At 45.1% G+C, this 20,831-nt stretch overlaps 7 protein-coding genes across 7 annotated transcripts; 3 read left to right on the plus strand and 4 right to left on the minus strand.

Annotated features, from left to right (window-relative positions):
- Positions 1-355: 355 nt before the first annotated feature.
- GLAREA_09615 (S-adenosyl-L-methionine-dependent methyltransferase) lies at positions 356-1,914 on the minus strand (the record flags this gene model as incomplete). The annotated part of the gene is made up of 6 exons (XM_008086211.1): positions 356-703; positions 753-1,176; positions 1,226-1,355; positions 1,410-1,593; positions 1,640-1,763; positions 1,835-1,914. The coding sequence occupies 6 exons, from the start codon at positions 1,912-1,914 to the stop codon at positions 356-358; spliced, it is 1,290 nt and encodes a 429-aa protein (XP_008084402.1).
- Positions 1,915-2,282: 368 nt separating this feature from the next.
- GLAREA_09616 (Macro) lies at positions 2,283-3,110 on the minus strand (the record flags this gene model as incomplete). The annotated part of the gene is made up of 2 exons (XM_008086212.1): positions 2,283-2,430; positions 2,479-3,110. The coding sequence occupies 2 exons, from the start codon at positions 3,108-3,110 to the stop codon at positions 2,283-2,285; spliced, it is 780 nt and encodes a 259-aa protein (XP_008084403.1).
- Positions 3,111-3,641: 531 nt separating this feature from the next.
- On the plus strand, positions 3,642-5,600 carry GLAREA_09617 (Nucleotidylyl transferase; the record flags this gene model as incomplete). Its single annotated transcript, XM_008086213.1, has 3 exons — positions 3,642-4,200; positions 4,248-5,473; positions 5,523-5,600. 3 exons carry the CDS (start codon positions 3,642-3,644, stop codon positions 5,598-5,600), a joined length of 1,863 nt encoding a protein of 620 aa, XP_008084404.1.
- A 544-nt stretch (positions 5,601-6,144) lies between these two features.
- On the plus strand, positions 6,145-6,684 carry GLAREA_09618 (Rps17e-like protein; the record flags this gene model as incomplete). Its single annotated transcript, XM_008086214.1, has 3 exons — positions 6,145-6,291; positions 6,345-6,542; positions 6,592-6,684. The coding sequence occupies 3 exons, from the start codon at positions 6,145-6,147 to the stop codon at positions 6,682-6,684; spliced, it is 438 nt and encodes a 145-aa protein (XP_008084405.1).
- Positions 6,685-7,109: 425 nt separating this feature from the next.
- Positions 7,110-8,006, minus strand: GLAREA_09619 (uncharacterized protein; the record flags this gene model as incomplete). Its single annotated transcript, XM_008086215.1, has 1 exon — positions 7,110-8,006. One exon carries the CDS (start codon positions 8,004-8,006, stop codon positions 7,110-7,112), a length of 897 nt encoding a protein of 298 aa, XP_008084406.1.
- A 592-nt stretch (positions 8,007-8,598) lies between these two features.
- GLAREA_09620 (SH3-domain-containing protein) lies at positions 8,599-12,300 on the plus strand (the record flags this gene model as incomplete). The annotated part of the gene is made up of 3 exons (XM_008086216.1): positions 8,599-10,312; positions 10,363-10,437; positions 10,484-12,300. The coding sequence occupies 3 exons, from the start codon at positions 8,599-8,601 to the stop codon at positions 12,298-12,300; spliced, it is 3,606 nt and encodes a 1,201-aa protein (XP_008084407.1).
- A 6,755-nt stretch (positions 12,301-19,055) lies between these two features.
- Positions 19,056-20,379, minus strand: GLAREA_09621 (uncharacterized protein; the record flags this gene model as incomplete). Its single annotated transcript, XM_008086217.1, has 2 exons — positions 19,056-19,987; positions 20,283-20,379. The coding sequence occupies 2 exons, from the start codon at positions 20,377-20,379 to the stop codon at positions 19,056-19,058; spliced, it is 1,029 nt and encodes a 342-aa protein (XP_008084408.1).
- Between the last annotated feature and the right edge of the window lie 452 nt (positions 20,380-20,831).

The following is a 20,831-nucleotide window of genomic DNA, read 5'->3' on the forward strand; positions in this document are numbered from 1 at the left end:
AGACGTAAAGATCCTATTTACCCATATAATGGAATATCGTATAAGGTTTAAGCCAAGATAATACTCAACCAGCTCCTCAATCATTCATTACTCGTCTCGCGACTTGGTTTCGGCTGTTGTACTAGTCACGGGAGGCGATTGTATAGAATACCTCGTCTCCAGGACTGTGAGCCCGGAGGATGTTGACTTCAAAACCGTTCAAACAGCATTGCGCTACTTTCAAATTGTTTCGTGATTATTCTTTTGCTCGAGTTCCTCAGTAAAGGCTTTCACTCTTAGAGTTCCACGTATTGAAGGTCAACTGGCTTGGTGAAAGCATTTAGATGTATCTATCCTCTGTAGACTACGCCACTCTTTATGTCGATAACTCATCCAACTTCCTCTTCAACATCCCACAAAAGCTTTCAAACAGTACCGAGTCTCTCCCTTTTAACCACCTAATAGTCACTCGAATGCCTGCCTCGTCCTCCACATTTTCTTCCACATATATTTTGAATCCCAATGCCGCATCATCATCATCATCATCATTCATATCCTTATCTTTCTGAACAGCCTGCCGACGAGCCGCCCGAGACCATACGGCTTTCTGGCAAAAGCCTAATCCGGTGGATATACTAGCTTTCCACATCCAGTTGAGCGGTAACTCGGATAGAATATCGTTGATGTGCTTGCTGATTGTTTCGACACTGGTGTCATTATCGAACTACTGCATATCAGTTTTAAACCTTTCACCACCCAGAAGATTTGCTCACATTAATACAATACTCACTCGGAAATGGCAATAATGCCTTCGTTACACTTCCCACACCCCTAGCAACCGCCATCCTCGGCCTCAAATCCTCAAAACTCCACGCCAGACCCCACCGTCTCGTCTTCTTCCCCTGCACAAATTCCGTCACAGCATAATTTTCAATCCCATTTGCCTTCAGTTTCTGAATCAAGATCGAGACGCTCGAGAAGATGCCGAGCATGGAAGTGTACCACTGTACTCTATCTCTGAGAACAAGACTTTCCGTGATCATGCGGGACACGAAGGCGATTTCACCGCCTTCGGTGACCATCTCGCTTTCAGATCCTGTGCAGGCTGTGAATGGTTGGCGGAGTTTTTGGGAGGCGGATTGGATCATTTGGGGTGTGGATATGTAGAAAGGCGGGTTGCAGATTGTGAAATCGATGCTACGAACTCATCAGCAATTCAATCCCCAATTCAGGAATTGAGGTGTACTTCTCAAACCCCAACCCATCGAGCGGAATCATCGGCCCACTCCTCTCTGTCTTCAAAAGCTTAATCCTCCTCTCCATCCCATTCAACTTCACATTCTCCCTCGCGAACTGCAAACTCTTCTCATCCACATCTACAACAATGCATCAGAATTACCCCCAAAAATAAAGTCCAAGATACTACTCACCAGTCCCCGCAAACCTCCACTTCCCCAACTTCGAACACGCAAGCAACGGATAAATACAACTCGCGCCCGTCCCAACATCCAATCCCAACACCTCCCTCTCAGGATCAAATTCATCTCCGTAGTTCTCACCAGTAGTCGAGAGTAGTTCTTGAATCCATAGTAAATAATTTAAGCGGTTTGGGACCTGTGTTTGTTAGCCACGTGGGTTGGCAATAAGATGGGAGAGCTACAGGCGGACACAACCGATCCGGCGGCAGCGAGAGCTTGAAACCGAAATCTCGTTTGAGAAGGGCTTTAGTGAGTTGTTGGACGGATTCTGGGTTGCTGAAGTCGAGTTGGCCGTTGGCTTTTAGGCTGGGAGTGTTAGTGAGATTGGTTGTGTGTGGAGGGGTTGTTCAAAGGTTGAGAATGGGATGGTGACTTACACGGCGGCGAAATCGGCGTCCTGGAGAGCTAGTGCGGCGAAATCTACGTCGTCTTTGTAGATGTTTGTGAGGCCTGACATGGTGAGGTTGTGACCTCGGTTGCGGGTTGGTTGGAGTAGAAATGGTGTTGTTGTAGACGGAATCGCTAGGTCACATGCATGTCCACTTGATCGGAAATGCAAGAATCATTATTTTTATTATGGGATGATGTTATCAATGAGTTTCTTGTGGGGAGCCGCGTCCACATATACTCCATGTGCTGAATGATTTATTTTTCGAGAAGGTCACAAAGAGTTCTCGAATATATTCAACACCAAACGCCATGCCAATAATGTATGACCCCAGCAACAGAATGGTATCTTAACGCCTTTACTAAATCGGTTCTCATTATTTTTGCTTTCCATCAGTGTGGTGCTGCTAGCATCTCTGAAACCTTGACTTTGGGAGATCAAAGGGAACTGTTCGAAGAATCTTTGGCAGCTTCATCGACCTTTTCGACAGGACCATTATCCGCAGATTCTCCACCCTTGACTTCCTCCCAGTCTTCTTCTTCAGCGTCGACGCCTAAATCTTGGTCGGTAGGAGGAAAGAAATGTCTGAGCCGTTAGTTGAATTAGGTGTAACGGTAAAAGTTGTCAACTTACGGAAGCCATTTGTTGTAGGCAGCAACATCCTTCGGCACAAAAGTTGTGAACACAATCTTTTGTAGTTTACCTCCATCTTCCCCCTCTAGGAAATCCTTCACAGCTTTGATTGCAACCGGCGCGGCTTCGTCACTAGGATAGCCATAAACTCCCGTGCTCAGAGCGCTAAAAGCAATACTCTTACAGTCATTGGCGACAGCTAATTCCAAACTCGTTGTGTAGCAGCTTGCTAATAACTCCTCGCTTTCATCCACCTCCCGCGAATCGTAGATAGGCCCAACGGCATGAATAACCCTCTTGCAAGGCAACTCGTACGCGTCTGTGATTTTCGCGAAGCCAGTTTGACATCCTTTCAATTTCCGGCACTCAGCTAGTAGCCCACGTCCTGCAGCTCTGTGTATAGCACCGTCAACTCCTCCACCTCCCAGTAACGAGTTATTCGCAGCGTTGACTATGGCATCGACGCTTAAAGTTGTTATGTCTCCTCGAATGAGCCCGATTCGGTCATTAAATGATTGTGACGGTGTTGCTGTAACTGCAGCGGTCTTTGAATCAATCGACGCAGGGGTGAGTTTTTTCAGGTTGTAGAGGCTGGCAACTGTAGGAATTTCTGCCGCAGATATGGTCGCCATTGCTTTTCTAATACCGAGCATTCGGTACTATAGATGACTGAGTTGTGCTGTTTGAAATGGAATGACGTTGTCTGGACCACGAAGATGCAAGCCGGGTACTCGAGTATCGCGGGAGCTATGAAGCTCTGGATTTCCAGGGCTGTTTTTAATCAGCAATCTAGCAAGACCAAGATACCCAAACTAGTGCCAGGATTGTAATATTTTGTGAATTTAAGAAGACAAGTTTATGGACTTGAATATCAGGTAGTCTTATGGTGAAAGAGTAATGAGTTTCATCAGATCCTGCTGAGTTCATGAAAAAGTACATTCTGAAGTATTACTGAATTCGACCCCGCGAAGCCTAAAGCGGCGGGACCACCCTGCCCCATTTTTAAATTATATTGCCGGAACAGTCACTACAACACCCCGCCAACAGTGCCTGTTTGACTCGATTTCACCAAAACCTCGAAGAACTCGAACTTCAAAGTGCTGTATTACGGCCACCTTACCACCGAAAGCTTAAACCAGAATAAATAGCTATACAACACAATCATGGCGGACGCAATTGTGGAAGGAACTGCGAAATTGCAGCTCGATGAAGAGACAGGTGAAATGGTCTCGAAAGGAGAACTGAAGAAGCGACTGGCAAAACGTGCGAAGAAAGCGGCTACTGCGAAAGCGAAGTCTGAAGCTCCCGCCAAAGAGAACAATGCACCAAAAGCTGGCAAGGTCCAGGAGGTCGTAAAGGCGGAGCCCATGAACATGTTTGCCCAGGGGTTTCTGGATGAAGTGTATAAAGAAAGACCAGTGAAGCCAGTCGTGACTCGATTTCCTCCTGAGCCCAATGGATTCCTACACATCGGACATGCGAAAGCTATTGCTGTCAATTTCGGTTTTGCGAAGTACCATGGAGGGAAATGCTATCTACGATTTGATGACACAAATCCAGAAGCCGAGGAAGAGAAATACTTCGTAGCGATTAAGGAGATGGTTAAATGGTTGGGATTCGAACCATGCGCAGTCACATATTCCAGCGATAACTTCGCGAAACTTTACGAGAAAGCAGAGGATCTCATTAAGAAGGATGGAGCGTATGTGTGTCATTGTGGGGGTATGAGTTTTATTCCCGTTCCGTGGTTATGTGCTGATGATAGACAGATGCTGAGATAAAGGCTCAGAGAGGTGGAGAGTCACATGGCCCACGATTCCGTTGTGAACACGCGAAGCAGCCCGTCGAACAGAACTTGGAGGAATTCCGAGGCATGCGAGATGGCAAATATAAACCAAGAGAGGCCTTCCTACGGATGAAGCAGGATATCGAGGATGGAAACCCTCAAATGTGGGATCTAGCCGCTTACAGAGTCTTGGATGCTTCGCACCACCGTACGGGAGATACCTGGAAGATATACCCTACCTACGACTTCACCCATTGCATATGCGATAGCTTCGAAAACATCACCCATTCGCTTTGCACAACAGAATTCATTCTTTCAAGGGTATCATATGAATGGCTGAACAAGAAGTTGGAAATCTATGAGCCAATGCAGAGAGAATATGGGAGACTCAACATTACCGGGACTGTTCTGTCGAAGCGAAAAATCGCAAAACTTGTCAACGAGAAATATGTCAGAGGCTGGGACGATCCAAGACTATTTACACTGATCGCAATTAAGCGACGTGGTGTTCCTCCTGGAGCCATTCTTGAATTTGTCAACGAGCTCGGTGTTACGACAAATCCAACGAATATCCAACTCGCACGATTTGACCAGACTGTACGAAAGTATCTGGAAGTCACAGTACCTAGGCTCATGCTTGTACTTGATCCTATACCCGTTGTGATCGAAGATGCGGAAGAAATTGAGCTCGATATTCCATTTTACGCCAAGGCACCCGCTATGGGCAGTCACAAACTCAAGATGACCAAAACTGTGTACATTGAGAGAAGTGATTTCCGGGAGGTCGATAGCAAGGATTATTTCCGGTTGGCACCAGAAAAAGCTGTTGGGTTGCTCCAAGTTCCATATCCCATCAAGGCCGTGTCTTTCACCAAGGATGGCGATAAGGTCACAGAAATTCGCGCTGTATATGTGAAGGAGGGGAAGAAGCCAAAGACATACATTCATTGGTGTCCTGAAGGATCAAGAAAGGTTGAAGTACGAATCCATAACTCGCTATTCAACTCGGATAAGCCAGACGATGCCGAAGGAGGATTTTTGGCAAACATCAACCCTAACAGTGAAGAGATTTGGTCAGATGCGTTGATTGAGTCTGGATTTGATGAGGTCAAGAGACGCGCTCCATGGCCAGAAGCGGCTGGCGAGTCAGAACTGGGCAAAGGAGGTCCAGAATCCATCCGATTCCAAGCTACGAGAGTGGCCTACATGGTAAGTCGCTTATTGCCCGCGATACTGATTTGTGTTAATTCCTTTGCAGGCTGTGGATTCAGATAGTACGGACGACAAGGTTATTCTAAACAGAATTGTCAGTCTCAAAGAGGACTCTAACAAGTAGAGCTTGGAATGTTGAAGTTAATGATCATGATGCATGTTTGGAGTTAGCTAGAGGTTGTAGGGCAGGGATTTGATAGACTTTCAATTTATGATACCAGTTCGGCACGTCAAACATAAAATTTTACGACCTTCCTTTTTAATGTTCATATTCATTGATGGATACAAATGTCATTGGTATGATCAGTTCTCTATTGACATTAAAAGCTGTGAGTGCTAGACTCTGTTTTGATAGAGCAAAACAATAATACTTCAATTACATCCGCCTCGGCAACTTCAAGCGTAGATTACTAAAAGATTCATTTCGTTTAGTAGGCACGAAAGTGAATACCTGGGAATTATTTTACTGAGTTATGAAAGATGATCATACCGAAGTAGGATGTGAGCTTCCATTGCAGTTGATCCAATTTCACGTGATGAGTATGGCTTTGGTGGGGAAATGCACGGTCCACCCACACACTTCAATTCCAAAATATACTCGAACATTTCGACTTGCAGAAACATCGCCAACTTTCGACAACTCCACTAACCTCCATACAACCGCAATCATGGGTCGCGTTCGTACTAAGACCGTTAAGAAGTCCGCCAAGGTCATTATTGAGCGATACTATCCAAAGTTGACCCTTGACTTCGAGACCAACAAGAGAATCTGCGATGAGATTGCTATTATTGCCTCCAAGCGTCTCCGCAACAAGGTACGAGAGGGAAATTCGCACTTCAAGGATCTCTTCTGATTGCTTTACAATAGATTGCTGGTTACACTACCCATCTCATGAAGAGAATTCAACGTGGTCCAGTCCGTGGTATCTCCTTCAAGCTCCAAGAAGAAGAGAGAGAGCGAAAGGATCAGTACGTTCCAGAAGTCTCAGCCCTCGACGTCTCCCAGAGCGAATCAGGACAGCTCGAAGTCGACAGCGAGACCAAGGATCTCCTCAAGAGCCTCGGAGTAAGTTATCCTAATTGCTGGCTCAAACCCGCATGCTAACAAGCCGCAGTTCGATTCCATCCCAGTCAACGTCGTTGCAGTCAGCCAACAGCAAACTCTCGAGCGCGGACCACGCAGATTCAACGACCGTCCTCAGCGTTAAGTTATGGAGATGGATACAAAAACAAATACCCGGATTGGTTGGGAAAGGATCTGATTTGCGAAAAGGCGTATTGCGACTGGCAGGTTATACTAGATCAATGTGAGGAACATACCCAACCACAGGTGTCGCTGATTCTCCTTGCGGAGATGACGCTTGATTGCCATTTTCTTTTTCATGCTTTGTGAATTGTGAACGCCAACGAAGTGCTGCCGAAAAGATCTAACATTGCGACCACACTTGTCCAATACTACAACGACGTAAGTAGGGATGATGTGATCTAGCAAGGTAAGTTGCCTATGTCGCCTAGCTCAATAACCTTGCTTAGTTCTAGATGCACGAGGCGGGGGAAGAAAAGAAGGCAAAGTATAATGTTTTGATCTGGGTATCATATTTTCCATATCTAGTACCAAACGCCAATAATTAAATTACAATTTCCAGTCCATATCTTCGTCGCCATCGTCTTCTGTGAGCGATTTCTTCTGTTGCTCAAATCTTGGTAAATGCCCTTCCAAAGATAAATGCATCGTGTTCAACTTTCCACTTAGATCCTCTTCCAACGATGGAGCCTCAGCCTCGCGCTTCACATCCTTCTCTAATATTTTGACATCAACAAGCCCATTCCTAGAAGCAAATGACTGGTCACCTCTTTCAAGTGCCAAATCTTGTCGGTTCTGCGTGGAATCTTGTATTTCTTTATCATCCAGGTTCATCTTCTCCAAGCCTCCCACGATATCTTGTGATTTGGGCTCGTCAAGTAAATCGATTTTGACAAATGACTGAGCAACATCCCTTTCCCACGCTGGACTTTCAATGAGTTGAACTCTTATATAAAGCGCTCTCCTAGCGCAAGCTTCTGAACACCATTTCTCAAGCTCTCCTCTCTCAACTACCTTGAAATCCTTTGCTCTACCGCGCGTGCCTACAATCCTGTACTTGCCTCCCAAAGGATCTTTCACTCTTGGCTTCGCGCATAGCGCGTAGCCGCAGTTTTCACCGATGTTGCGTTCAACGATTAAATCGTCATAGTCGCTGGGTTGGAAGGGCTTGAGGAGGTTCTTGAAGGTTTGCGCATCTTCTACTGAAGGGTTGCTTGAATCGTGCGGTGGACCGGCGAGTGGATAGTCTAAGAGTTCCTCTATAGCCGAGAGAATATCAAGCTCGACTTCTTTGCGCGCCTGTAGTATTCGCGCGTGTTGTAATGCTGTTTCTCGATCTCGTTCTTCTCGCGAAGGGGTAGATATGGTAGTCGATGTGTTACGGACAGGCGTGGCGGGGTAGGAGGTTTTCTTCAGTATAGGCTTCGGCATTCTTGGACTCGCCATATTTTCCGTATTATGTGTTTGGGAGACAAGATATCATGGCTTACTCTTTAGTGACAAGTCCGGATTACTGGCTGTGGCAACTAAATATGGTTTGAAGTGGCTTTTTGAGAGGGCTTGGTCCCATATGGATGGGCGGGACCGCGGAGCAGGACCCCTGCAACAACTCAGACTCCGTCCAACTTGACGTCCTCCACTCTCCGATTCAAATGTACCAGCTGCTTTCTCAATCACCACTTGCAACAAACTGGCGTCTGCCTGGTCGCCGTGTTAATGTAAGTTTCCTTTCGCAGTTTCATTGTTCGGATTCAAGTCTCTACTATATTTAGCAATCCAAACAGCATAATTCATGCGCTGACGTAGACTAGCTCAAGATACGGTCCACGCCCCGCCCAGTGCACAGCGAGCTTCCGTTTTCCTAAGTCAATAACACAACAACAAGTCTACTCGTCGATTTGCCCTCAGCGAACTGTCCTAACTGTAGCATCGTCTCGGGCAGCTTCTGGGCCGCCTCGGGGCAATTTTGCATAGTACCACGTAGCCAAGCGATCAGATCAATTCGCAACAACAGAATTCGCCATTCAATACCTACGAGATGTCGAGCCCACCTTTCAAAGTCAAGGCAGTTTATGAATACACGTCTCCGCACGAGGATGATCTCCATTTCCCACTAGGGCAGATAATTACAGTTACGGAGGAGGAAGATGAAGACTGGTATGCTGGGGAGTACGTGGATGCTTCGGGAGTAAAGCAGGAGGGTATTTTCCCAAGGAACTTTGTGGAGAAATTCGAGCCTACGGCACCTCCAAGACCTACTCGTACAAATCGCCCGAAAAAAGAGGCAGAGCCAGCGCGAGAACCTTCGCCAGCACCACCTCCGCCAGTTGAAGTAGCGCAAGAGGAAGATGCCCATAGTGACCCGGAACCAATTCACGAAGCTCCAGCTGCTCGAGAGCCACCACCTCCAGCTCGAAAGCAGGAAATCGTAGCTCCTCCTCCTCAACCACGAGCTGTGTCGCCAGCCCCGCAACCTGCCGTTTCGAAACCAGCCCCCCCGAAGGCAGCTGCTCCCCCACCTGTAAATGACAAGCCTACCGGAAACTCGTTCAAGGATCGAATTGCTGCTTTCAATAAAGCTACACCACCTCCAGCCCCGTTTAAGCCAGGCGGACTCGGTGGAGGGGGATCTAGCAACTTTATCAAGAAGCCTTTCGTGGCACCTCCGCCAAGCAAAAATGCCTACGTACCATCAGTTCCTCGCGAACCAGTCCAACAGCCAATATACAGACGAGAGGAAGACCCAGAAATTGCGGAGAGAGAATCTGAAAATCAGGCGCTGGCGGAAAGAGCGGGATTGGCTCCTGCAGGCAACGATGAGGAAGGTGAAGACCAGCCGAAACCTACGAGCTTGAAAGAGCGGATTGCTCTTCTTCAAAAGCAACAAATGGAACAGGCTGCGCGACATGCGGATGCTGCCCAGAAGAAAGAAAAACCGAAGAAGCCAGCGAAGAAGCGCACCGACCCTCAGCATGCCCCAGACGGAATGGAAGAAGGAGACGGTGCTGCGCTTGAGAGAACCGGCACGGAGGAGACGATTGGCAAACCTTCAATGGACTCGACCGGGGAGGATATACCCCCACCAAGAAGACGTAAATCATCCAGAGGGGCGCCAACAACTCCAAGCTTGCAGCCACGAAAGTCGTTTGGTGATGGAAATGAGGCAGATGTCTCTGGAGCTGGTGATACTAATGAAGAACCCGAGGAGATATCCACTGGAAAAGATGACAGTGATGAGAAGCCGAGAGCGCGTCCGCCTCAACCGCCATCCCGTGCTCCTACAGCCCCAGTTCGTGAACCTGACGTTGGCGAGGAAGAGGGTGCTGCAAAGGAATCTGAAGAGGAGCGAGACGATGACGAGGATGAAGAAGAAGAGGAAGAGATGGACCCTGAAGCTCGCCGAAAAGAAGAGCTCAGGGCACGTATGGCCAAGATGAGTGGTGGAATGGGTATGCATGGCATGTTCGGTCCTCCCGCCGGTATGGGCATGGGGATGCCAACACCACCACCAAAGAAGAAGAAGTCTACTGGTACAAGCGAACAGCCTCGGGCAGGGGAATACGGATATGACGATGCAGCAGCGAATACAAGTGCTCCTCCTGTACCAATGATACCCATGCCGGGAATGCAACGAGTTCAGAGTCCAGAGCAAGAAGAAGAACGTGCCCCAATAACTTCTACAAGACCAGCCGATGAAGTTCCTGATCTCGAGGATGTCGTCCCAGACCAGAGCCGCGGTCCTCCACCTCCAGGTATGCTTTATAAGCCTCCGTTAATCCAGCGAAGCTAATGAAATCTTTAGTCCCTTCTTCTGAGAGTGGCGGTGCACCACCTATTCCCGGGGGGAGACCAGCTCCTCCACCGGTACCAACAGAATGTAAGATTTTTCTGAACAATTCTGCTTCCTCTGCTAATATCCTCAGCTCGCCCCACTGCAATAAGATCTCCAAGTCCTGGTTCAGAATCAGACGACGAGATGTCTTCCGGCGCCCAAAGAGCACCATTAGCGACACCCAGAGCAGAGGCACCTCGCGCGCCACCTCGGCCTCTGGATACGCAGCTCTCGCCAAGATCTCCAACTTCCAAAAGAGCTTCATATTTCGCAGACGAGTCTTCCCCAATCTCTCCAATTAGTCAAAGTGGAAAAGAAAGACGTGGTAGCAGAGTTCCTCCAATTCCTGGAAATCCAAGTGTACCACAAAATCGAGCGCCTCCGCCACCCCCAGCAAACGCTCCCCTCAGTCGTGCTTCAACTGGTGATCACCGCCCAGTATCTTCTCCAAGAATGCAACCTAGGGATGAGAGTGAGGAGGAAGTCACTGAGTATGAAGGAGATTATGATACCGACATTGCTTCTACGGCCACACACAAAGACGCTTTGAAAGCTCATTCCAGAGAGCCCAACACTGACGATGACAATTCAATTCGGTCCCCAGTCCCAGCAGCTGCACCTCCTCCTCTTCCACCTCCAACTGCACCCAGGGCAGTACCTCCCCCTTTACCTACACAACCTCCACCACCACCTACCAGACAGTCGGTCGACGTTCCTAGAGCTGCACCACCTCCACCGCCTCCCTCTAAAGCTCCTGCGCCGTGGGAACCGGAAGATAATGAATACGACCCCTTCAAATATTCCGCTCCAAAGCAAGCGCCGCCTCCTGTCAGACAACAAAGCTATCTCAGTGGAGTTGATATTCCCTCTCCAAAAATTACTCAGAACGATGAGGACTTATATTCTGCTTCTCCACCACGATCGCATGCTATGCCTAGTATGCCTCCTAGTATGCCACCAAGTCTACCACCTAGCATGCCACCTCAAGATAGAGCGGCGCCCCCTCCACCTCCTCGAGATGGGAGGAGTAGTATGCAACTTCCCGCTCGTGCTCCTCCACGACAGTCTCTTGATGTGAAGCGCTCTGCAACTTCTTCTCGCAGATCTGTTGAACTCGGTAGAATGTCAATGGATTCTGGTTTTGTAGCAAATGATATTGATCTTGGTCGGGCTTCTTACTGGTGGACCCAACCAAAGAGTATTCCTCCTGCCTTGCAGAGCAGGAGAGATTTTTTGCACGAGCTTGAGGAAACAAGCTCGGATCAAGATGGCAAGACCATAATTACTAAGGAACTTTTCGTCCTTTACCAAGATTATTCGCAGACTATTATCACTGCCGTATTTGACGCACAAGACCCCGCGAGTGTCGATCTTCAACAACGCCATGAGCAGCCACCAGCTCGACTTAGACAAGATCAATTAGAGCAGGCACATGATCAGTTTGGGCGACGTATTCATGATGCTGTGACTTCAAAGCAAAACGCCGTCGTAGGAGATGGCACTCCCCACGGTCTCATCCAAGAACTTCTTAGACCCTTCACAAATGCTCTTCTCCCAGTTGGCAATCGTGCCTATGGCGCAGTTGTGTATAGCAATTTAGCCAACGCCTCGACCCAACAAAACGATGAGATCCGCCCTGGAGATATCATCACCCTCCGCAACACCAAGTTCCAAGGTAAACACGGCCCTATGCATGCCAAATACAGTATGGAGGTCGGGAAGCCGGATCACGTTGGTGTGGTATCCGAGTGGGATGGCACGAAGAAGAAGGTAAGGGCTTGGGAACAAGGTAGGGAGAGCAAGAAGGTTAAGCTTGAGAGCTTTAAGCTTGATGATTTGAGGAGTGGGGAGGTGAAGATTTGGAGGGTTATGCCGAGGAGTTGGGTGGGGTGGCAGGGTCAGAATTAGGATGTGTTGGAGGGATTTAAGAGGGCGACGGGGGGTGAGGAGGGGGTGGAGTTGGTTTGGTGCGTGTATACGAAGGAGTGGTCTTATTAGTTTATGCATAGCATTTGTTTAGGTAGCTGGGAAGTTTATTTTATGAATTCAGCCTTGAACCCATACATGCGAACTTGCAATTTCGTGGAAACTGTTAATTGAATCATAACAGAATAGAGGCATCCGTGGAATTTCAGGCATGGATATATCGCGAAATCCTCCTCAAAATTCACTGAATGGACGCTTTATTAAGCAGCGATTCCTGACAACATCTCTACAGGCCAAATTTCTGATTTCAGTACGAATGTATGTGTTTTGCTTGTAGCTCTAATTAAAGTTGAAAAAAGCCTTTTCAAACGACTTGATTCTGCTTGATTAATCTTTTTCCTTATCCTCAAAATCCTGTCTCTTACTATCATTAGAACGTTGAATTTCACGCAAAGGGGTTTTCTGCTGCCGATTTCGAAACTGTCACCGATTTCTACTTCACATTGCTCAGCTCGGTCGTTCCTAAGAGTTTTCTCTCAACCTGTGGCTATCTGAAATCCCTGGAGTCGACACTATACCGAGTTCTGTATAGCATATCGAATTATATGGCCGGTAAGGTCTTCCCCAGGCCTGGCGGATCTCCGAGTAGTACTGTCTTGATTGGGCTGTCTAATTTCGTGCGGAACGATGGGCAGCAAAAGAGCTTGTTTCGGTCCTGGAATATCTGGCAATTAGCCACTCCTGCAGTTCTCGTAGGTCAGCTCTTTTATTAGCGTTTGGGAAGAGCATAGATGTGAGTTTGTATATATATATATAGATATCTTGGTTTTAGGTGGGATTTAAGGGGTCGTCTTATGGAAGTGTAGTAAATTTGGAGTTGGGTTATTCTTGAAATGGGGTTTCACTTCATTTCTTATACGTACGAGAGGTTTTGAAGGAGAGAAGCTTTCTGACGCATGCCTTTGTTATATCTTTCACTTGCCGTTCCAACAATACTCTCACCATACACTTCTATTCCATAGAAGAGTATTTAATTATCAAGAATTAGGATTCTGCAAAATGTAGCAGAAGAAGTATAAATGTAATGTTTCTTAGATTTACTAATTTGGAAGGTGGAAGATCTCCAAAATCGATGTACTGGGTGATGGTCGCTGGGTGACGAATGAAAGCGGCATGTTAAATCTCCTAATTCAAAGATCGGGTCGCCTGTCTGGAAATTGGTATCGCTAGGAGATGGCTGGGTGGGTACTTGTTGACATGCTTGAATGGAAATGGGAGTTCTGTCACCGATTTTGAAGTCGCCCTCGTTTCCAAATCTCCACCTTATACTTCTTTGCTGAACTCAAGGTTATGACAATACTTGCCGTCCCTATTTCCACCAAAAATCACACTTTGATCATTATACACAAACATCTTTCAATGAACTCACTGCTCATCTTTCAGTAGACGAAAAGTCTGCTGCTTCATTCTTGCACGAACACATTCTTCGTAACTAAGCATCGGCTTACTTTTAAGGTATCATATAGGGTAAAAAGAGGAATTGAAAAAGACCTTTTCATCTTTATTCGAAATTTGCACATGTCTCGTGTTTTGATGGAGTAAGATGAGGTTTTCTGGCGGTATGGAATGGAATTGGGAAGGTTGATTATAGTTAGGGGGTTTGGGATGTTTTTATGGTAAAGTAAGCTTAGAGATATGGTGTGAGTGACAATTAAAAGGTGGCCGATGAGTTAAAGGTGGTATCAGGTATGAATATAAGTTCTATTGGAAAGAATTAAACCTCTGCTGCAACATCTATGTTGCAATATGACCATGACTTGGAGATTTTTCTCCACCCGAGGAACTGGACTTTGCACGTTTTTGATCTAGACAACAAACCCTTCAACTTAGATTTCAGACATGCATTACTTTAAAGCTCAAAATATATTACATTTTGCTCGACTTCTGTTGCTTACTATTTCTAAAAGAACTTGCTAAAAGTGTATAAATAAGTGCAGGAATGCAGGATACCTGGTGTCAAAGAAACTACGTTGGTCAGTTGGGCCGAATTGTCTGCTAGGTATCGTTGTCCATTAATTGATCCTAATGAGTATATTTTCGGGCATCCGTATATAAAAATATAAAGAGTCATAGTTTTGGATTGTTGTGGCTTTTCCTAACTGTTAAATCGGGTTAAGAGTTCCAAATGTTGTCACCGATGAGTACAGTTTCCGAATACTTCTTCATTTGGAAATAAATCAGAGATCTTACCTAGCATAAGTAGCGATCAACCCCCATTTCGTCCATGTCATAGAAACCGCTTCGATATTCTTCACACCCGCTTAAGCACTAGTAGACGTGGAATGGCCACTGCTCTCGGATTCCGCATCGTGACCTTCTGAGAATTGCACGTCTTTCTGCAATCCATCTTGAGAGGAAGGCTCGAGAACGCGTGACGAATCCATCGATCTTGTATTCCCACGTGTGTAGTGGTTGACGATGTTGCGATCTAATCTAATGATCTAATAAGAATTTATTAGATTCGAAATTTTCAGGCCTAGCGATTTGAATTTACCACGGAATAATGACGGGTTTTGAGCGGGCTATTTTCGTAAGGTACGAGTTTGACGTAGTAAAGGTCCCCGAATCCGAGGGGCAAGGGTATAACGAAATGATGGGGAACGCGGCACAGCGTGTACTAGCTTGGCTTGTATAGACGATCTTGACCTAGATGAGAGAAAACAGCCCTTCGTACGAATATTACTATAGATTTAAGAATAAGGAATTTGTAAGATATAATACCGTAAAAGGGAAATCGTAGATATTCATCGAAGACATGGAAATTGAAACACGGTTCCTCGTAGATTTAAGGTTACTCGCGCTAGTACCCGATTACAACCCTGAAATCTTGGCGAGAACCTAGATGGAACGAATACGGTTATCTAATCTTATTAGATCGAAAATCGAGTTCTTAGAAGTTAATTTGTCGAAATGTTGTTAGAGGAGGATGTTTATGACATAAATTATATCTATTTCTGTGTTTATCAAACATTATAGATCCCCTATTTACAACCGCGGGGCTGCGTGTGTCCAATAGTAGGAGCGGGACCTTTTAATAATGTTGGAAATACTACCGATTTTGAAGTTCCTAGAGTAAGTGATCTCTTTTCATTGCCATTGGGACATTTAACACTACTCTTTTTTTGGACTGAGAATAAGACGATCGGTCGGTGGACTGCAATCCTTTTTGTCTTTAGAACTCTTATCTCAGAAGGGAGATTGTGGTGATGGTGGGAGGAGTTAGGTGGGATGTCGGAGGCGTCCTCGGCATTCTCGGGGGGATTTAAATAGTTTTCTTTCATTTAATTGAAGTCAAGGAATGTAGAGTGTTTCATACAATGCAAACAGCTAAATTCCTTTGAAGTTTGAGATCATTTGAAGGACTAGCTAGAGAATATTTTCTAGCACGACTCTATGGAAGACTGTCAGATATAAAGCTATCACTAGCTAAATACGAAACAGCATCACATATGCCTAAAATTAACTCCAATATCGATTCAACCTATGGGCAGCCGGAAATACTAAGATCTAGAGTTAGCAAAAGACAGTACATGAGGGGTATCTTTGCTCAGTCTCTTTCCCGCATAGTCTCCTTGGGGTATTAATAGCTGACAGAGAAGAGATATACTACTTTTAACCTCAGGAAGTATACGAAAGATCACGAACTTGTCGAATAAACAAGTGATAATCTTCAATTATATGCCTTAATATCTTCACCCTTCCTCTCAATTGGCATTCCAATCAACTCCTCTTTACCAGGTTCAGAGTGTGCAATTTGTGTATATTTACCTTGCTTTCAATAAATATTGGGAATTCAGTAAGCTCGTCTAGAATCTTCTCATCCTCATGAGTTTATAATTATACGAAATTGTGGTGATTTGTGTAGAAGAGTTCCAAGAAAAGCCCAAGACCACAAAGAGTATTCAGAATACCTAATACCGAAACAACGAGAACTTGGCTCTCGTGTTATATTCAAAGTCTACTTCTACATTAAAACTATCTGTGGCAAGTTTGTTTCAGACACTAAGAACTATTCTTTGCTGCCGAAAGTCAAGTCACCGCTGATTCCATCCTTTTGACTACATATACCATTTTTTGAAAACCTGTAGTTCTTCCTTATATTGAATTGTGGGAATAATTGAAGAGCGGGAAGAGTATCTATCAATTGCAGAAAAGAGGCGGAATACTGGTGATCATTTTTATGTTTAGCCAACAGAATTTTATATGTCGTCGTATGTGCGATTCGTCGTAGAGGAGCTCGCGTCGTAAGCCACGGTTAGTTATAGAAAAACTATAAAGGAAGGTAATTTACTTCCCGGAGAGGAACTTAAAGATAAATTCCAAATCGGGCTATTTAACGCAAACAAAGTATGTTCAAGCTCTATTGTCATCTTACGAGATGATAGCGTAAAGGGAAAACATACTTGTGTTAAAGGTAAGAAACACAAATTCATATCCCGAACATAGTACTTTTTTTGCGCTAATTGGTTACCAGTTAAGAATATTTCTTCGTTAAAAGACATCACAATCGCTACATTCTAAGAGATCAAAATGACTCCGTAGTCTTACTATAACTTGAGTAGGGTCACTTCTAGTCACTAAAGTACGAAAGAGACATGCAAGGGTGGGCGATGCTATATAAAAATAGAAAAAACTACTCAAAGAAGAGACAAGTTAAACCTCAATAGTAGAACTCCAAGATGAAGAGATATATGTAGGTGTTTGATATCTTCTAAGTATATCTAAAGTATTGCTATTAGGTAAAGAATTATTTCTTTGTAATATTTTAGTGTAAAGGTATCATTCCGCCCTAGACTAAAGACCTACCAAAAGTTTAAATTCCACAGTTACTGCCGATTAACAACTTATCACCGGATCTCTACCTACTATACCAAAAGATAAATTCAGGGTTTAGGAAGGCAAAGAAAGTACATCTGAACGGCGGCCTTTCCGAAATTTTAGAGCTTCACTTTTACTGAATAAGTCATTGACTTCTACAGAGTCCAGAGTGACATCTTCGGCTACTCACATGACAGTACTAGACTTCCTGGTAACTTTGGATATAATGAGTTAATACTGCGATAGCACATTTCAAATGCCAATCCTTTCTGAAATTGAGTGATTAGTGGAGCTTGAAAACTTAAATTTCTGTTATCTCTATAAATAAAATAAGGATTTTGGGATACGTTTCATTCTATTTTAACCTTTTCTCGATTGAATTTTAAATATAAAGGAATATAATCTTACGAAATGAGACATGTCGTTTGATCGAGAGCTGGGTGTTTTCTGGATAGAAGGGCTCCAGGAAAGTCTCAGTAAAAGAACAAGACAAAGCTTATTAGCATGTGATAGTAATGTCGTTACTTAGGTTACACTTAATTGACTAATTCCAAGGTACCTAAATAACACTAGCAATTTCTTCATTTTGTTTGTAGTAGACAAACCCACCCTTACAATTTTCATTAGCATAGTAAATGCCTAAACTAGGTACTCTCCTTTATCATTTTTACAAGTACTAAACTTCTTAAAAGGTCAACACAATACCAAGTTTTCACTACTTAAGTTCCAAACAATGGAAAATTGAGGTAAAGAGCAGGAAAGAAGATAACTCCATGAACATCGGGATATCAGATAGTGAGACAGCAATATTTATTGTATAGGAAATATTCTCTGGCCAGATATTTGTTGAGAAATGCTCGCAGTCGGAAGAGTACGATGTTGCTGCCGAGAATGTTGCTACTACCGATTGTGAATTCTCCTGAATTTGCCACTACATGTAATGGACATAGTATCTAACGATTTTAACCGTCTTACGTTCTATATAATCTATACTCTTACTTAGGAGTTTATCCCTTGTTCATCTGATTCCATACAAATTCCTGGAAATGCCAGCTCATTTTGAAGAAGTTGGCTCAGAATGTTCGCTTCAATCTAGAGGCAACTTTATTAAATTTATATTGCGGAAGCTTGGGATTTCAAAGAACGCCTTAGACGTTTTTCTAAATAGGACTTGGGTTTTAGTACTAGAAAGTATATATGTGTTACATTCTTTTACATTCTGAGTTTAAACAACTAGAAAGTGAGTATTTCGTGTTTCTCAAGCCCTTGAAAACTGAATTGCTCGTGTATATAAAAGTCTTGACTAGATGCTATACTTACATACGAACATCATGTCGTCTATATTACGCCGTAATGTCGTCGGAGTGAAAATTGTGTTACGACTGCTCAATTTTGCTTTTGATCTTGCTTATAGAGGTTTTGACAAGGTGTCTATTGCGGATGGGAGAGCCAAAGGCGTTTTCGACAAAATTGAATATCAGAGAGATGTTGCTGCCGATTGCTATTCCGTTACCGGTTTCGACATGTCGTGGTCTTGGGTTTGGTAGGATGGAATGTATAAGAATATGAGGTAAGACCTGTTTGAGTGAGACGAGGTAAGCTGATTGTGCTGGCGTTTAATTGTTTCTCAATCCACACCAGGAGTATTCGACACACTCATGTTGAATGCCAGTAGCTGGTTTGGGATGTATCATGGAAACGAAACTAGGAAGTCGCCCGATATATGAAGTATCGACAGGACTTTTCTGGATTTAATAACAATTTCTCGTAGAATCTATTACAAACTATATGCCACCTTACTTACCGTACCAGATAAATCTAAACTAACACATTATAATTCCCAAATCTATCAAAAGCACCTACCTCTTCCTAGACTCCCCCACAACCTTTTCCAAGGCCCTCGCAGCCCTAGCTTCGCGTTTCCTAAACCCTCCATTAAATATCTCCGGCACAACCATCTTACTATTAGCGTGTTCCCTCGCAAACCCCACCTCTGCACTGCCTCCTAACTTCTCCCTTGTTGACTTAACCGCCTCTTCCAATAACTCTGTTCCCACTCCTTTCCCTCTAAACCTCACACCTACCGTCCACGCCCGTATAACCCCCTGTCCACCAGTCTTCCCTTGTCGACTATTCCCGCTCCCCTTCTTCTTCCCCGCAGTACTGAATGTAGGGGACGGTGGGTTCCGCTCTAGACGCAATATCAACGCGCCTATCAGGTTATCCCCAAAGCGACTTCCTAGCACTATATCCTCTTCTCCCGAGTCATTCTTGAGAAAACTCCATTTCAACTCCTCGGCAAGAGAAAGATAACCACCTACTGCACCGCGGATGGCTATCATTCCTGCCATTGTGATTCCTGCGCAGGTTGTGAAGACGATACCGATATCGTTGGGGACTTTGTATAGGAGTTTGGTCACTATGCCGAGAGCAATGGCGTAGATAGCTAGGGTCAAGGGATGGAAGATAATTGCTTTAGAGGCGGCTTGCCGCTGCTGGGCTATGGAGTCTGCGACGAGCTTTAGGGCTGCGGTTTTGTCGTCGTCGGTTGTTAGGATGGTGGTTGTGAGGGGAGGAATGGAGTCGAGTGGGTTTGAAGGTGGGGTGGAGGATGTGGAGGGGGTGTTGACGGGCGAGGAGGAGGACGACATGATGGAGAGGGAGGATGGTGGGAGCGTGTGGAGTGGTGGTAGGTATTGTGATGAGTAGGGTGATAGGAGGGGGGTGTTCGTGTTGGAGTTTAGAGTTGAGGATGGGAGGACGAGATTTGCGCGGAGGAATGTGAAGAATGCTATATTTAAATGTTAGTATTATGAACTTAGGCTTTTGGCAGCATTTAGAAGCTATTGATTCAGTCCGTCTGGCTTTGATGGAAGAGTTGTAGTCGAAGCGAAGCGGTTTGCCCAGCCCAGCTCTTGTCGTTACGCCAGTTTCGGATGTTCGGTACTCACAATCAATTTCTCCTCCTTCAGCATCAACCACCAACAGAGCACGAAATGTTTGAAAATGACAAAACTCGTAAAGCTCAACAAAATTCGACTACTCCTTTTACTAGAGGAAGAGAAATCAAAATCTCCACAACTTACCAGTAGAAGTCCTCAACCCCGGAACAATATTAATCCCCTTTTCAATCGACCCGACGAGGGTGTTACGCAGGTCCAGCTGAGGCACGTGTCTCGCCATACCCACGGCAACATTTACTCAATCAAATAAAAATATCGAGGTCTCAAAAAGGCGCACAAAACCCACCTTGCTACGCGCAAAGAGGAAACTCGGAGTCTCTTTAACACTTTATACCTCCGGGATCCTCACAACCATACATGGACCCCACGTGGATTTCATTGGCTTAGGACCGTGCGGCAAGTAGATAACATGCCTTATCGTCCACTTGGCGTTGGGGTTATCCGCGTTGTGTTGTTGGAGAGATGGTGACGCAGGAGGGCTGATGAGGCGTTTGGGAATGGATGCATGTTTGGTTGGCGATGAGAAATGCGTTGCATGTGACGGGTGGAGGGGTTGAGATAGATAAGGTAAGATGTTTAAGAGGTGGAAATGTCCCGAAAGTTGGAATTGTGGAACGAGGAAGTTGTAACCTGTGATGAAATCACGCACTAGCTGAAGCTGTTTGAGGAGAA

This window comes from Glarea lozoyensis (assembly GCF_000409485.1).
Source record: "Glarea lozoyensis ATCC 20868 chromosome Unknown GLAREA4, whole genome shotgun sequence".
Lineage (NCBI taxonomy): Eukaryota > Fungi > Ascomycota > Leotiomycetes > Helotiales > Helotiaceae > Glarea > Glarea lozoyensis.